Source organism: Haliotis cracherodii, unplaced genomic scaffold (assembly GCF_022045235.1).
Source record: "Haliotis cracherodii isolate W230 unplaced genomic scaffold, xgHalCrac1.p SCAF_4, whole genome shotgun sequence".
NCBI lineage: Eukaryota > Metazoa > Mollusca > Gastropoda > Lepetellida > Haliotidae > Haliotis > Haliotis cracherodii.
In genome coordinates, this window is record NW_027266297.1 from 14,469,629 (window position 1) to 14,488,196 (window position 18,568).

An 18,568-nucleotide genomic window follows, 5' to 3' on the forward strand; every position below is an offset into this window, starting at 1 on the left:
TGTAAGCAGTCATGTCGTTAAGAGGGTGGCTATGATATACTGTATTTATGGAGTTGCTAATTGTTTCTCAACATAATCCCCCCAAGGTCCACACGCTTCTGTCAACGATGCTGGAGTGCCAGGATCCCACTTGTGTAGACGGTTTCATCCTGATGGTGTCAAAAGTGTTGGAGTTACCTGATAACAGCGTGGTTGCCAATATTATCCATTTTCATCAACACAGAATACCTAGTCACTTTGATCCCTTCAGAAATACAGTAAACTACGGTTATAACGAACACGCTTATAACGAGCTGACCGATATAACGAAGTTATTTTTTAGTCCCTGCCTTTTGTTGTATATATGCTGTATGTCTGTTTATAACGAACTACGGTTATAACGAACTAAGATGAGTGGTCCCTATGAGTTCGTTATAACCGTAGTTTACTGTAGTCAGAATATTGTGTGTGTGTGCTTCAAATTATCCTGTGAACATTTCACTAACTACATGTACATGCAAACTGTTATGGGTGTACAACTTTTCAGCCACCCCTTGCATAACTGAATTAGTGTTCAAAGCGTAATTCAACTTATTTCACTCACCATGATTAAACACCGCGGTAAGTTAAGGTAGATCACGTATATAATATCAGTAGATAAAGATGTATATACACGTTTTACTGTTATGTCAGTCACGTGGCCACATAGTTGCTTGGTAACGACAAAGGTTACAAGTCCAAGGCACCGACTAACTTTACATCCGAGGCCAACGAGATACTGATCCATGAGATGAAATCTTATATTCTTCAAGTATAAAATGAACAGATTGAAGTGTCAAGTATGAAATGAACAGAATGAAGTATAAAGTATAAAAAATGAATCACTAGAGATGTATTTGCGATAACATAAATATTACTATATGTTGTGAAACTGTGAACAAGCAAACACATACATGTATTCTATACATCATGTTACCCCAAAAATGACGAAGAAAGACGACTGATGACAGCTGTATTCGAGATACAGTCTCTTTCATTAGGAGTATAGTCTTCTCCGAAAATAACCACAAGTAGAGTCATGCAAATATTTACGCAGAATTATTCAAGCCAAAATCTTTTGGATATGGATTATGCTTTATGTAGCAAACATTTTCACCTGCTCAAAATATTGTTGTCTTTAAAACGGTTTAAATATTCATGGCATGGACTAAACGATGTGTGCATGCGTTTATATTTCGCTTCAAATTTTATTATTTCTCAAATATACCATATATGTATTCCAAAGGGCATTTTACTTAGTAATGCATAATAATTATAGATGCATTCCATTTTAAATAAACATGGTATGCCCAATGGAAACTGTTGTCAAAAATCGACACTGGCTATTCTCTGGTGTTAGGTGTTATATTTATAAGAAAGCATACCCGCCACTGAACACAAGCCCTTCAACACACATACATGTGCTAACATATTATATTAATTCTTTATATGGAAATATGAGTGAGTTTCACTATTCACTCACCCGCAAAGACGCGTCAAAAGATAAATCGCACTTTCCTTACTAAACAACAAGTTCTTTGCATTAAACGACATGTCATCATGACATAGACCTCGTCCATGAACTGTGTCAAAATGTACTCGACACAATCATTATTAGCGAATTACCAAGTGTACAGATCTCGTTAAATGGTAGGGGTTCTGTGTAAAATGACATGACATGACTAGATGACAATGCAGTACAGATGTAATATACTACTATATCAGACGTATCCCTTACTGGCTTCTAGTGAAGGGGCGTCGAGAAACAGTGAAAAATATGCAGTCCCAGCGAGAAGTCGTTACAAAACAGTGTACAAACACGCATTGCAGAATGTGATACGAGTAAAAGTGTCGAATCAATCTATGGAAGCAAGACACCTGCAACAGGTTATAAGTATCGCGTATCAAGGTGGGCACTTCAGTTGTACACTCCAATTGGTCGAATATCAACGTCAAGTGGTCACATTTGTTAACACGAGTCAGAAGCGCCACTTGGATGAATGTGTTTACATACATACATAATTGTACCTTATATAATAAAATATCTATTTTTCTTACCAAAGCTCATCAACTTAGGGTAAATAGTAAATAATCCACTGCGAATAAGTATAAAAAAATGTAAATAATGTAAAATTTCCCAGTTTGTAAATATGTCATTTTGCGCAGGCTTTATGTATTCCTGCATATGTATGTATTTTGGGCCAGTGGCCTTTTATTGAATAAATTGTCTGTCTGTCTGTCTGTCTGTCTAATTGTCCTGTGCTTCAACATCATCATTTGTGTATGACAATTCTTGAATGAATCTTGCGCCCGCTGCCAGCTGATGTAGCCCACTTAACATGCTCTTAGGGGCATTTAATGTTCTGGGGGTGGCGATTTTATCGAAAAAAAATATATTATCCCGAAACTTTTTTTGAAAAATAATGATGCCACGTAATGTTGGAAAAACAAGAAATTAGTTGCCTACCACAAAAATTACATTGTTGCAATGTGGGTTTTTAAAACAAGATAGTTTGGCTGCTAGTGTCAATTAAACAAATATCTGGTTCTGCAGCTGAAACTGAAAAAAATCTGGTCTCAATATAAAAATAATCTCCATTATCAATGAACACCAAGCCAAGCGATTTAGGTCCGAATAGGGATATGAGATCCGTCGATTGCACCTTTGGAAAGTTCCATTTTATTCGCAACCATTGAATGACATCTGTCAAACCTTCCTCGCGTGGCAAGGGTACGTGATCGTCAATGAAATGTTCACTAAAAGCACACATAAACGGATACTATAGAACACTGTAGTTTTGCTAACGCCCAAACGGTTTCCCACAGTTCTGTATTCCACAGAAGATGCCAACATTTTTCTCTACTGGTATTGGTTCTCTTACCCTGTTGTCACTAGGTTCCAGGTGCTCGCACTCTTCAGGAAACGTGTGTACATACTACAATTAGCATACCATTCATTGTCAATACCATTATGGCGAGTGAGTGAGTTTGGTTTAACGCCGCTTTTAACAGTATTCCAGTTATATCGTGACGTGTCAGCTTAATGTGGGAGGAAAGCCTGAAGTGATGCAGGTCTTAGACGTTTACCACTTCGGTGAAACCCACGAGCATGGGTATGTTGCTAACAAACCTAGAAACATAATCGGGGCGAACCGGGATTCGAACCCACAGCCATAAGTTTCTGGCGTGCCCAAGGGACGCAACTCCGAATTGCGGCGCCTTAGACGACTGGGCCACCCGTGCCCCCGGGAATTTTTATCGAAAAAAAATATATTGTCCCCGAATAAACTTGGAAAAAAATCACGCTTCAGACTGTTGAATTGTTGTATGGTGTTTTTCTTAACAACAAAAATTCTGGCTGAAGGTGGGACGCCAAATGATGCTGAAGATGTGGCTATTGTGCAAAAATACACAAGCGTTTAAAAGCATCCACTGACTCACTTATTGACATTTAGACTTGTATTGCACTTTATTTAGAATTAATCCACCCGCACCAGTCAGCGATGCAGGGGTAATTTCTATAACCCTCCGATCTCACCTTAACGCACAGTTTGTCATTCAAAGTTGCACGTCCGCGCGGAATATCCATACCCAATCCGTGCTAGTGCATCGTTTGATTTCGGAGTAAGAAACTTTGTTCATTTCTGCAGGAAAGTCAAGTAATATGGGTGCAGTTGTCAATTTACACTGTCAATAACATGCGCGTGCTCAAACTTATATTCTCAGTTTGGGGCTCATTTCAAAAGTAAAAAGGTAGATTCAAGTCAGCTTCAATAGCCTGCTATACCATTTATATTTTGAGAAATATTCTTTAATAGGTGTGTAAGACAATGAAATCACTTCCGCCCTTCTGTTTTATGCCAAAGTGTGTTTGAACATTTCTTTCATGTTCTTTAAAAGATAAAATAACAAGTCTCCATATCCATTGTATCATCGACCATTGTAACGAAAATTATGATTTTTACAGTGATTTTTTTTAAAACGGAATTTGATTTTCAGTCGCTAATGAAAGAGATTTTTCTGTGTTGTTTTGTGGAATATTAAAAGGTGGCGGGGCGAATGTTGTGCGCCCCAGTCAGCAATAGTCCATCTATGTCATGATGACCTGTAAATAGTCTTAACTATCAACGCATGGTGACACACAACTAGCAAGGCCAGACATTGTTTCTACCCCATCCAAATTCGGCAGCAGTTTACGACTAGCCTATTCCCAGTAGAGTGACTGAGTGAGTTTAATGCTGCTTTGAACAGTACCTCAGTCAGTTGTCATCTTATGGTGTACGAAAATCTCGAATTGATACAGGTCTTATACCTTTACCGCTTTGGTGAAACCCACGAGCACGGGTGTGGTGCTGGCAAACCTAGAAACAATCAAGGCGAACCGGCATTCGAACAGAGGAGCACGGTTTCTACGCAGCGAATTGCGGCGCCTGAGGCGAATGTGCCACCCGTGCCTCCTTGTATTACTAGAGTGTATACGTGTATGTACTGGAGGATTTAGAAAAAAATAGTTTGTTACTAATTAACTTTGTCTGTGTTAAGTCGTGCACCCAATTCTCCTGACGTCGCCTTGACGGATGTAAACTGATTCTGGGCATTGACGGGTTAGTTCAACATAGTGGCGTGACACCGTCCTTGTCAACCAGTTCGTTAAGAGCCCTAGAACATATAGCAGCACGGGTATAATTATCTCAGGGTACTTGACGGGCGCAGGGCTGCCTGCACAAACATACTGAGAAGTGTATTTGAAAGGATGGTTCCACTTTGCTCAACTTGATTCCGTTTGGTTATCATTATCGGAAGGATGTACAGTTGATTATTTAGGATGACTGACAGGGACAATGGTGGACAGAGGGAGAGGGGGGATGCATTCGCACCTAACATTTGGTTTTGTTCACTTCCAGACTCGGGTAGTGGGACCGCCTTTCAAAATCCTGAAGACGATTAAACGTTTCCTAATTGGGCATTGGATACAACATTTAAAAAAAACTCCCCTTTGTTTTGTTATTTGGTGTGATAGTATTCCACAATATCATAAGTCTGATTTGCACTTGTCTTAGATCCTTAGATCTGAAAATGGGATAGCATTTTTGGTAAAACCGCTAGCCTATCAAGACTCGGGTTTTCCTATCGTATAAATATGGCAAGCTTTTGATGTCTCCCGCCAATGTTATAGAAGGCGGCGTAAAAACTGCACTCACTCAAACTTCTTGAATATTAACACACCGCGGTGAATATACATTAGATTATTAAAATTGTCCTTCCCTCTTGACATTTGTGGCTCCATGACGCAATATATTTCGTCAAATGAAGATTTTGATTTCTCATTGTTTGTTCTCAAGCACTGAAAGTGAATTCAACAGAATCAGAAACAAAGATATTCTAAACATTATTGAAACCTTCAGTTTGTTGTCTCAAATCCTTCCAATAAACATAAACAGCAATTTGACCCAGAATAAAGGTGGACCTAAGTGGTTTCCCTGGCTTACACAGATTCCCCATTAACCATAGTTATTGATCCCCTTTCTACAGCCTAAGATACGTTCATTCTGTGGAAGAAACATCTTACTGTAATTTTCAATGATATTTGCTTGCGGGGCGTTATTTACCTAACCCATTTCTACCCGAATCCATCGCTTTTAACCATGTGTTCACGTGTTCAGATCAAAGACGTGAATATTGCGCCTGTAGTGGCTGAGATCTTCGTCGGGTGTGTTAACCACTTCAGTGGTAACGGCAGAAGAGCCAGTGCTTGCTATTGTGTTAATATTTAATACAACCGTTGACGGGGTAGATTTATTTGATCGATATTGATCAATAAAGTCTTGGAGATGGCAAGCAATGACATATGTGTCATATACAGGGGCAGAAACGGAAGTATTAAAATTGCAATGTTTCTGGGTCCATATGTTATTACCATTGGGTTTAAGAAAGGTAAACAGGTAAATATATGTCAGTGTCTTCATCTGGTCTTTGTGGAGATCTGTGGTGTGTAAGATAATATACACGCTTAGATAAGGTTTGAAAGTGTGTGTGTGAGGTGGTGAGGGGGTGTTGGAGAGGGAGATGGTTTGACCCCGATTCGCCAATATTAAGCACTGTCACTACGGGGCATTTCCAGGATGAGCTTCAAACTTTTCCAATGTTTGGAATCAAAACCTGGTACTCGAGGTGTCGAGTGAACGTTTAATAATGACCTGTAGGCTTCACAATCGACTTAGGCCTATTTGATTACTAGTATTATGATGTTGTTTTCTGTCATTGGTCATCAGTCGAACATCAAGGTAGTATATATGATCCAGTAGAAGTAAGAACTTAAGAAAATATTCGACAGGAAGATATATAGGTTCAACAGGCTCAGGCTCCCTGATTTAAACTGAAAACTTATTTCAGTTTTATGGGAATAATTTTATTTTTTGCTGGTTCATCTCAGTCCCAGATTATTTAATTGTTGCTTACAGTGCATGTCGCAGTGACGGTGACAGCAGTAGAAAATAGTATGAGTAATGGTGGCAATGGTAGTTGTAACAGAAACAGTAGCAGCTGTCGTTGCACCAGCAGTGGTAACGGAGGTCGTAACAGCAATAGTCGCACCATTAGTGGTAAGAGAAGTAGTCGTTGCACCGGTAGTGGTAACAGAAGTAGAAGTTGCACTGGTAGTGGTAACAGAAATAGTCGTTGCACCAGTAGTGGTAACAGAAGTAGCCATTGTACCGGTAGCGGTAACAGAAGTAGTCGTTGCACCAGTAGTGGTAACAGAAGTAGTAGTTGCACTGGTAGTGGTAAAACGTAGTCGCTGCACCGGTAGTGGTAAGGGAAGTAGTAGTTGCACCGGTAGTGGTAAAAAGTAGTCGTTGCACCGTTAGTGGTAAGGGAAGTAGAAGTTGCACCGGTAGTGGTAAGGGAAGTAGTAGTTGCACCGGTAGTGGTAAGGGAAGTAGTAGTTGCACCGTTAGTGGTAAAAAGTAGTCGTTGCACCGTTAGTGTTAACAGAAGTAGTCGTTGCACCGGTAGTGGTAAGGGAAGTAGTCGTTGCACCGGTAGTGGTAAAAAGTAGTCGCTGCACCGGTAGTGGTAAGGGAAGTAGTCGTTGCACCGGTAGTGGTAAGGGAAGTAGTCGTTGCACCGGTAGTGTTAACAGAAGTAATCGTTGCACTGGTAGTGTTAATAGAAGTAGTAGTTGCACCGGTAGTGGTAAAAAGTAGTAGTTGGACCGGTAGTGGTAACAGAAGTAGTAGTTGCACCGGCAGTGGTAAGGGAAGTAGTAGTTGCACCGGTAGTGGTAAGGGAAGTAGTAGTTGCACCGGTAGTGGTAAGGGAAGTAGTAGTTGCACCGGTAGTGGTAAGGGAAGTAGTCGTTGCACCAGTAGTGGTAAGGGAAGTAGTAGTTGCACCGGTAGTGGTAAGGGAAGTAGTAGTTGCACCGGTAGTGGTAAGGGAAGTAGTAAGGGAAGTAGTAGTTGCACCGGTAGTGGTAAGGGAAGTAGTCGTTGCACCAGTAGTGGTAAGGGAAGTAGTAGTTGCACCGGTAGTGGTAAGGGAAGTAGTAGTTGCACCGGTAGTGGTAAGGGAAGTAGTAAGGGAAGTAGTAGTTGCACCGGTAGTGGTAAGGGAAGTAGTAAGGGAAGTAGTCGTTGCACCGGTAGTGGTAAGGGAAGTAGTAGTTGCACCGGTAGTGGTAAGGGAAGTAGTAGTTGCACCGGTAGTGGTAACAGAAGTAGTAAGAGAAGTAGTAGTTGCACCGGTAGTGGTAAGGGAAGTAGTAGTTGCACCGGTAGTGGTAAGGGAAGTAGTAGTTGCACCGGTAGTGGTAAGAGAAGTAGTAGTTGCACCGGTAGTGGTAAGGGAAGTAGTAGTTGCACCGGTAGTGGTAAGGGAAGTAGTTGTTGCACCGGTAGTGGTAAGGGAAGTAGTAGTTGCACCGGTAGTGGTAAGGGAAGTAGTAGTTGCACCGGTAGTGGTAAGGGAAGTAGTAGTTGCACCGGTAGTGGTAAGGGAAGTAGTAGTTGCACCGGTAGTGGTAAGGGAAGTAGTAGTTGCACCGGTAGTGGTAAGGGAAGTAGTTGTTGCACCGGTAGTGGTAAGGGAAGTAGTAGTTGCACCGGTAGTGGTAAGGGAAGTAGTAGTTGCACCGGTAGTGGTAAGGGAAGTAGTAGTTGCACCGGTAGTGGTAAGGGAAGTAGTAGTTGCACCGGTAGTGGTAAGGGAAGTAGTAAGGGAAGTAGTAATTTGCACCGGTAGTGGTAAGGGAAGTAGTAGTTCCACCGGTAGTGGTAACAGAAGTAGTAAGAGAAGAAGTAGTTGCACCGGTAGTGGTAAGGGAAGTAGTAGTTGCACCGGTAGTGGTAAGGGAAGTAGTAGTTGCACCGGTAGTGGTGAGGGAAGTAGTAGTTGCACCGGTAGTGGTAAGGGAAGTAGTAGTTGCACCGGTAGTGGTAAGGGAAGTAGTCGTTGCACCGGTAGTGGTAAGGGAAGTAGTCGCTGAACCAGTAGTGTTAACAGAAGCAATCGTTGCACCGGTAGTGGTAAGGGAAGTAGTATTTGCACTGGTAATGTTAACAGAAGTAGTAGCAGCAGCTGTGGTAACAGAAGTAGTAGCAGCAGCTGTGGTAACAGAAGTAGTAGCAGCAGCTGTGGTAACAGTGGTAGTAGCAGCAGTAGAAGTCTACTACTTCCATTGCTACTTCAATTACTACACCCACTACGACTACCACTTCTACTACAACAACTACTACCTCCAAGGCCGTAGTTAACTTTTTTTGACAGGGGATAAGATTACTCATTTCTTATTCAAGGTAACTTTCACAAGGAAAAATGTTTTCTATCGCTGCCTCCACTTTCTATCTCTTGTCCAATCCACCCAGAACCTTTCGGAGAATGTGAAGACTCCCCAACACTGCAGCCTTCTGCATTACTCAGATTGTCAGAAGGGCTGTATTCCTGACAACAAACCCGGGTACTCTCCCAATGTCAGTCAACAGATTGGGAGGTACCAATCCTGAGGCACAGGGAACAATGGGGGGTCGGGACAACTTGGTACTTGGGATGAAAGCATGACATTTCGAAAGCGAGGCCTGAATATTTGCCATGTTTTTTCCTGAATCTTGTCAATCACATTAGTGTCAAATGGGACAGAAAATTCAATAATATGTATGATTTCATTGGATTTATCAAAAAGGACAAAATCAGGTGTGTTGGCCTGGATACATCTGAGGTTGTATAAGGGCCTATTCCAAAGAATTTTATATTTATCATTTGCCATGACGCCCTCTACATATTCTGGGTCGTACCATGGATGGACCCATGTGTCAAAACCACAAGCATTGCGAAGACAGTAATAAAATGATCGAGCTACACGATTATGTCGCTTAAGACACTGTGTTTGTGCCAAAGCTGTATATCCACTGACAATGTGTTGGACAGTCTCATCAAATTCATTGCACAATCTACCTTTCATATTTACAATTTGCTGCAAAATCACACTGACGGTTTCGAGTGGAAAGTGACTGGTCCTGAGTAGCAAACAGAAAGTCTTCTGTTTCACTTTTCAGGCCAGCAGACTTCATCCAAGCGAAGGACTCTTCGGGGTTGCTGTTTTTCTCAACACATTGCACATATGCTCGATGCTGATCCTCTATTCAGATAGCCTCTCCTTGAAAAATTTAGTCTGGGTCGGTTTGATAATGCAGTTTGCTTGGTTGACACGCATTTCTGTTCCGTCCAGCAGTACAGAACATCAACAAAATCAACACTGACATTGAGATTATGTACAACATCCTTGGCTCGTTTAAGAAAACTGTGGAATGCCTTGTTTTCATCATGAGTGGTGTTTGTAGTAGTAGTAGTATTAGTAGTAGTAGTAGTAGTAGTAGTAGTAGTAGTAGTAGTAGTAGTAGTTGTAGCATATTATGGTTTTTTTATTATTATTGTTGTTGTTTTTATCATTATTATTATTATTATTATTACATCAAAATTACTATATTTATTATTACCACCACTGCTTCTACCGCTACTACCAATATTACTACTACGTCGTATACAAACAATACAATACCAGTATCATCACGGTCAATTTATATCATATTAAACGACAATGACACTCCTTGAAATTCATATCTTTACCAGCTGCAGAGGGGATCTAATAAGTGCATCATCGTCACCTATGAACATTGAAAAACAGACTGTGACATAAGAGTGGTTTATCAGAACAACCCCGTCTTCATCAAATATGCTAAAAATTATGACAATGCGTTACAGTCCATCAGTTGATCAAAGAGAAGGCAAACGTGGCTGTGTCTGTCACTTGCATGGAGATGGCGGTACGCTGGTTGCCATCAAGCCTTACTTAATTTGCAATGCACAACATTCTGTGAAAGTGACATGTTGTCACGGGTCACCTGCTTTTATGATTGTTGTACCGGTGATTTATGAGCGTTTCGCCGTGTTATTTCCTACAGCTATGATATATGACCTGGTACAGCCGAGATAATAGCACGATGGATTTAATAATCAGAAGCGTTTTTGGGGAGGGGCGTGTTTGGATTGAAACTGAAAGTATTGCATTTATTAAAATTATTTCCCTTGTTTTTTGTCTTACGCGATACAGTAAACTACGGTTATAACGAACACGCTTATAACGAACTAACAGATATAACTAACGAACTTTTTAGTCCCGACTATATGCTGTAGTTATGCTGTATATATGCTTATAACGAATTACGGTTATAACGAACTAAAATTACTAGTCACGTTGAGTTCGTTATAACCGTAGTTTACAGTACATATAATATTTGAAGATCAAAACAGAATATTATAATCTGTCAAGTATTGAGCGTAATAATTAAATTGTCCTTCGTTCTGGCGTCATTAGGCTAAACTATACCTTTATACGTTTTCAGTTTATCATTACGGTTTAGACTGTCATGGGAGAAAAAAAGAAATTGTTGAACGAAATTCATAATCATATCGCATTAATTAGAGGCAATATTCCTGACACGAATGCATTAAGGAATATGACTCATCCTAAATATGTTTCAGGTTGTTCGATTTTCCAACAAAATGTTTTGAATGTTTTTGTTCATGGTCTCTTTTGGCAAAACTAAAAAGAATAAATATACTGTACAAAAATACCTACCTTATTCGTATTGAGAGAATTTAATCCAAATCACATTATATATTAGCCTTAATAGCAACATAGCGTTATTCGTATCCCAAACACACCTGTACTTCATCTTAGTCCTCGTTAAAACCTAATCATAATATTCTTTCAGCATTGTTTTAAGATGATAACATTGCATGTACTATTTCCCACGCAACTGACACCCTCCACCTGTTAAAGTCCCTTATCCTACAGCATGATTTTATCTAAACATTTTCTTTCGAGTCATTGAAATACCCACTGATAGCCATTGGCCATACAGGTGTCCAGTTGTGTCCACTCACGAGACTGACCACTAGAGGTTATCGGTCAGAAAGAAGTGACGGGACAGTAATAGAGGTCACGGTGACGTCGTGTAAGAGGCTTATTATTGATAAAGCTGAATTCTGAAATGCTAATGCCATGATTGTCGGTTGTCAACAATGCGGCTTACTTCAAGCCTTATCTTGGGGATATTGATATGTCATCAATCAAAGCGGTCAAGGAAATGACCCGCATGTTGCAAGCCTGGACAACTCGCTCTATATATCTTGTGTCTTAATATTTCACGTTAACCTTTTATCAGTTGTTTTTTTCATACATTTTTATTGGAAATGTCAAATTTGTAATTGCTCTAATCTCATTTCATTTAACTTTTTTCGGGTCTATCGTAACCCCTATACTTTAACATAGAATCACAATGCCTTGATCGATTCTTGACAAGAATTTCTAGGGTTTCTAAAAATGAATTCAAAAGCCTAAAAGAAACAAAGTGGTGCAACCCCAAAATCGTCTTCTAAGGAATCATATTTATTTAAAACTATACACTTTTGAGGTGTGTCAACCATTTACATCACGCTGAAGCGAAGCAAACTGCAGGAAATTACGTTTATAACGAACTGACAGATATATCTTATTTTTGGTCCAGGACATTTGCTGTATATATGCATAGAATATGCTCATAACGAACTACGGTTATAACGAACTACAGTTAGTGGTCCCTGTGAGTTCGTTATAACCGTAGTTTACTGTATTTGCATATTGAGTGTATTCTGGGTCCTGAGTCTCGTTCATTCACTCTTGTTAACTGTACTATATTTGTTTTCACATGCCAAAAAATTATTCATTTTGTAAGTGCCAACAAGTTATATATATTTTGAGATGTATCACAACCATTCACATCACGCTGAAGCGAAGCAAACTACAGGAAACTACGTTATCACGAACTGCCGGATATAACGAACCTATGTTTGCCTGGGACATTTGCTGTATATATGCATAAAATATGTTTATAACGAACTACGGTTAGAACGAACTGCAATTAGTGGTCCCTTTGAGTTCGTTATAACCGTAGTTCATCTTGAGTGCATTCTGGGTCCTGCTTCTCGTTTACTCACTCTTGTTGACTGTCCAATATTTGTACTATATTTGTTTTCACATGCAAATAAACTATTTATTTTGTAAGTGCCAACCAGTTATATAACCTTACACTTTCTTAATGCAGTGTCCATGAAGGAACCAAATCATGAACATATAACATGAAAATCATAACATGGTAATTAAAGTTATCATTAACCAACATACCCACACGTCCGCCCTGTCACCTGTGGTCGGGGGCCCCGAGAGAAGGTCGATTAGCTTAGCCTTAAGAAATGTATAATAATACCATGACCCAAGATTACTTTGTGCGATGGGTTCATTGCACTGGGCGCCATTCACAGCTGAAATCCTACTCATGAAACGTAATATGTAGGAATATAAACATCGGGTACAGACGCACGGACCATGTGAGTCACAGCCTAGAATTGCACGGTGTTCAGACACTTAAAGGCGGATCGTCTCAACTAAAGGAGCTAGGGTAGCATGATAGAATCAGGTCCTTCAAACAAGACTTTGGGGCTTGAACATTTAATATAGGGGTGGGGGTTGGTGGAGGGGGGGGGGGGGGGGAGGGGTGTTATGTGATTTTCCGTTCACTCCTTCCAGACAAACTATCATTTTCTCTGAAAGTAGGAGAAGTACAATAGTATTTTTCTTCATTCACATTTTTCAGGAAATCCAGCTTTTCCAACAAACAATTAAATAAAGTTGAAGCATAATTATTTTATCCAATATTTTCTTAATCAAATAAAAAATTCAAAGGAAACCTAAGGGGGATACCCTGTATAATACTTCACAGTGACTGAAGAGGGTCACGAGTAATTTTAAGGCAGGGCATTTCGCCAGACTGGAGGAGGGTCCACCTTTAAGACAGATACACTCATGCCCGCATGTGTACATCGTGTATATTTGTTTTTTATCGTTATCTTTAAAGGAACATCGTTTTCACGGGTAATTATTGTTTTAGCACTCATTGCTTATGGGTTAACGGGACAGGTATTAAACTGAGGGATGGGTCATATTAAATACCAAACTGTCAGTCGGGGCTGGTTTTCATTGCCTTGTGCCTACAAAGGTAGATTAGTATCTGTTGTATAGCACACTAGGTCAGAGAGTGTTAGTATGTTGGTCAGATGTCCTTAAGGTCAAGTCTAGATCTAGTATATATGTTTAGAACTAGCGCGAAGGCATGGACTTAAACGTTGAGTGAGTGAGTTTTGATCTCCATTTTCGTTACATCACGGCGTGTCAGCTTGGTGTGGGAGGAAAGGTCGGAGTGGTGCAGATGTTAGACGTTCATCACGTTGGTGAAACTCACAAACACGGGTATGATGCTGAAATGCTAATGACGGGTAAATATGGGATTCGTGCCAAGGATTACCGGATCCTTATATTTCTAAGGGATGCAACTCTGCAAAGGGAACTGTAGTGCTTTTGGCTACTTTGCTACCCGAGACCAGTGAAGTGACCACGAAATGTCTTATGAATTAATAAATGGAAACGCACGTATTCCATTTTGATCAGCTGTTTTTTTTCATTTACCAGGCAGAAAACGGAAACTTGTTGATGACAATCTACCAGATTTAACATTTATGATAACGTGGCTAGCTCGTGGCTATAAATCACAACGTTTTCCTGTCGTTTTGTTGTCTGCAGTAGTAAAAATATAGATGCGTGATGTGATGTGTCTAGCCCACAAAACAAAACAAAAAATTCCAAAGGCTCCAGGCTGATTTTGTGTTCGTGAAAAGTGTGTAATTTGTCATTTCTAATGAGCATCTATTTTCACTCAGCCTTTACAAAATATGTTCAGAATGGACCACAGAAAATATTATTTTCAAAAAACAAGGTATTTATTCCATCACTGGTAGGAGTGGGGGCGGGGTTGGGGGTACTCATTTGTTATGAGAATTTTTTCAACGACGATTTAGAAAAAGCCTGCCTTATCACAGGCTTCACACATCAGAACCATTTGGGGACTCGAACCAGGGTCTTCGGCGTGACATGCGAAGACCACATGCCTGTCCCGATATCACAGTGTCCATGTACAGCTTGCTCCTCGGGATAAGACAAAACGCTATCTGTATGGTATCCATCAGCATCCATTGGTATCCATTGGTATCCGGTAGTATCCATTGGTATCCATCAAGCACAGTTGACACGGGGTCATCTCAACACACATTCTGACATTTTAAACTGCTGAGGTCAAGGTCAAATAGGAAAACCCATGTCAATAACTCAGAATCCTTTTGAATATTTTTACCCGATACCCAACAGTGGTAAATGTATAAATAAACAAAACATGATAATGATTATAACAACTTAAAATCTTATATAGTAGAAATAAAGTTTTATTTATCTGAAATTGTGTGTGGTATATGTACTACAGGGGGGCTTGGTTAACAAGATGTGTGATACGGCCACAGAACCATTCCTAACGATAGCTCATCGCCGCCATGTTGCCAGACAACGGCATCACCGCTGTTGCCTCGATGTGAAAATGCCTAACATGGACTCCGAGTTTTATAACATGTTCTTAAGTGTTTATAGATGTTCATCGCATAAAACGGACAACAAAATTACAAAATGAACATCAATTTCCGCTTGTGTCACCAACTCGTTAACGAAAATGTCCACCGATTAAACCACACCAAACCATTTCCGCACTCCTATTTTGGTTTTGCATCTTTGTTGACAGCGTCCCGTTGCGCAGCAACCCACGTGCTAGATCGATTTCCGTAAACTCCTGCACACTGTCCCGTGACAAAAATGATATTAACTTGATGGAGGGGGATGTAGCGTCTGTGGCAGCAGCGTTATCGAGCAATCAAACCGATACCGGTTCAGATGCTAAGCCGATGTGATGATAAACACCAAAACGACAGCCACTTAGAACCAATGAGTGCATATGTCACGCAACGTTTCAGCTCAAACCACACCTTATCAATAAAACATAGTCATTTCTACATACGAAGTATACAAACGGCACAACCATTCACATTCTACCCCTTTTACTTTTCGCATTGCGAGTACAACTCCGTCCCTCTTTCTCACGACGTCTTTCCACTGTAATGAATCGTACAACGCATAACAAAAGAAGCGCTATTGACAAAAATGCGCGGAGGCATTATGTTGACAGCTACCTGAAGCCTATGCAGGTCATATCCTTTGCGGGACGGTGGATTTTTCGTCGTTAACTCGTCCATGTAGAAACTTACTCCGGGGACGCAGCTCTCTAGATCAACACACAATCCACGGAATCCACAAGACTGGCAGTGCCTTTACCTACCGTTCCATGTTGTTCGGATCAAGTGGAGGCTACCCGGTGAGCCGGCCATCTATATTTGTATTGTACGGCTAAAGGAACAGGTTGAACTGGGTACTCCGTACAATAGCTGTGTTTCCCGACTGGTCTAACGAGTTCCACAAGCCGTGTAGAATGAGCACCGCGACAAAGTCGAAAAGTTCGGGGTAAGGTGTTTTTCATTCATTATGCTATTATTTATAACCGAATCTTATAGCTTGACGAAGACGTTACAGAGGAGATGGGGTTGGAACGCCATAACGCGATGGAATTTCTACCTGGGATTTCACCCGTGTCGTTAGAATTGCGATACTGTATTGGCATAGGTTGATGTGCATAGTTTATTTACCAACAGTATAGGACCACGTGTATGAGGATACTATTTTAGGATAATCCCGGTGTTTCTCGGATGTTTATGCAGGTAAGTGAGTAGATAAGGATTGTGGTGGGACAGTGTGCTATACGTCCCGTGATGTGATGGTGGCTATATCGCTACTGTCGCGAGCCTGGTTGTGTTAGTCGTCGTATGTGTTGTCTGGGGCATTGGTGTTAAGATGGAGGCATCGAGGTGTGAAAAATATAGTTTACAACCACGTGACTCCGACAGAAAGCATACACTAACCTCGGTAGCTATTATCATAAATTCCCCCTGTTTGTTAAACAGGCATGTTAGCTTTTTTTCAACACGCCGTTCTCAAGAAACGGGATCCTGAGCTGGAATAAGATCAGAAGGATTTAATTAATGTTTTGGTATGTTGGTATGACTATTTAACAGGATTTAAGTAGTCATGGGACTTTTATAATTGGTTGTGTGAATGGGTGAATATAATTGGTTCCAAGTTCCTAATTTGACAAGTAGTTAAATCGTTTTGGGTCCGAAGAGTGTTTATAGAGGCGCTATTGAATTGCAATTAACATGAATGCGTTTAACTGTACATATTAATTTGCCAAGCTGAGTGTAATTCGGTGTTAAAACAACACGTCGCGACAGTCCAACCGCAGGACTCAACCTCACAGACGGACTCAATGGCATGTTGTTATAAGGACTAGGGCTTGGGATCTTAAAAAGCCGGACAATCACTCCTCTCGGTTCAAACCAATCTACCCCTAAAGAAGAAACCATCAAATTGGTGAAGACGACACGAGAGAGAGAATAATATGTATCCATGGTAACCATAGTTATGCAAAGAAAAGGTAGCACCGCGAGGGACACAGCAATAAAGGCGAACCATCCATGCGTAGCTGACCACTGACGAACGGAGACATTTCCCCAGTCAGTTAAGATCACCACTACCCGTGAGATGTCCACGCAGTGGTGAAGACCTTCTGACCATGTGGTCAACGCCATAATCGCTGGACAGTGTGTTAAGTGCTTGGACCCCGGGGCTAGTGGACCGTGTAGGGTGTGAGCTCCTGTGTTCGTGCAGTCCGCTCTATTGATGTTGGGAGGGCGTGTTGGGTTACGTCAGTGCTACCCCCACACACGGCTGAGATCGCCGGGTATACGAAATTGTGATAGCTAGGAACGACCATGGTAAACATGCGGAGCTGGGGCCCCGAGGAAGATCTTTCTCTTGATGGATTTGAATTATCCGATGGCGAAATATCAGCAATAATGTAAGTCAATCTTTCATTTATAGACACTCAATTAATACCGAAATGTGACATTTGTTTCAGTTCCGTGATATTTCAAATATATCATCGAGTATTTCCGTGTTTTCTAAACAGTATGAATTAACACACTTTTATAAGATTCGTTGATGTTTTTTAATTAATTTTTTTTAATCCAACAGTAATCTCAAGGCTCATGCAACTTGACACTACGTATTTCCGTGACTTGTCGCACACAGGCAACCATTATAATAGTGCAAGGCATGGGGACTCGCCGCATTTACATTATAATTGATGGCAGAACACACTGAGATATTTATTACCGATACTATTGATGATCATAATTGAATTATTCAACTTGTGATAAACACATCAGTGGTCAGAGCTCGGTGATCGATAGATTTATTTTATCATTGTATTTGTGCAGAATGGGGAAACATCAATTACCCGTTCAAACAGCACTACGAGTACATACTGTATTTTAACGCTGCATATCGAGTTGCACAGAAAATCGATGGCACGAAATTATAGATGATCCTTTTTTAGAGTAAAATTATATGTCAAACGATAGCATGTAGTTATTGACTGTGGTCGCACAGAATCTCAGGGCATGTCAAGGGAAGGTTACGATATGTGTTCAAGGGCTCAGATTACATGGCCCGAAAACAGGACTGCACAGCTGACAGTCGTGTGACCTCGTCTCTGTGTTCAGTCCCTGAGTTATGTCTATGTATTTTTGTCATATTTTAAATTCTGCCATCAAAGTCTAAATATGAAAAGAATTGGTTTCACATATTTTCGTAATATTATTGATATATATCCTCTCATATTCATAAATCATAAATTACACTTTTATGTCTCAGGGCTAATTTTATTAGGAATTACGCTGTTTAATAAGAATCCTGTGAAATTCAGTTTATGTTCAAACGTAATCCAAAGTAAAATTTAAATATTAAATAATTTGGTTCCCCGCTTTGTGTACGCTGGTTTATGGTACTGCACCCAATAAACACACCCTCAGTCCCGCCTACTTGCTTATGAATTATTCATATATGTTACTGCCGGTAGGCGAAATAGTATAAAGCGTGAATAACAGATGCACCCCTCTTGGCTCATGA

The 18,568-nt window shown here is 40.5% G+C and overlaps 1 protein-coding gene across 4 annotated transcripts in view; it reads left to right on the forward strand.

Annotated features, from left to right (window-relative positions):
- LOC139478240 (grainyhead-like protein 1 homolog) overlaps positions 1–18,568 on the forward strand; it is a 64,438-nt gene that overhangs the window by 9,341 nt on the left and 36,529 nt on the right. Inside the window, exon 1 of one of the 4 annotated variants that reach the window (XM_071260651.1) lies at positions 15,637–16,006. The exons of 2 other annotated variants lie outside the window; for them this stretch is intronic. In XM_071260651.1, coding sequence (XP_071116752.1) covers positions 15,975–16,006 — 32 coding nt within the window. In that variant the 5' untranslated portion in view covers positions 15,637–15,974. Of the gene's footprint in view, positions 1–15,636; positions 16,007–16,309; positions 17,457–18,568 lie in introns of those variants that run through there. One more of the 4 variants, XM_071260650.1, reaches the window with a different exon arrangement.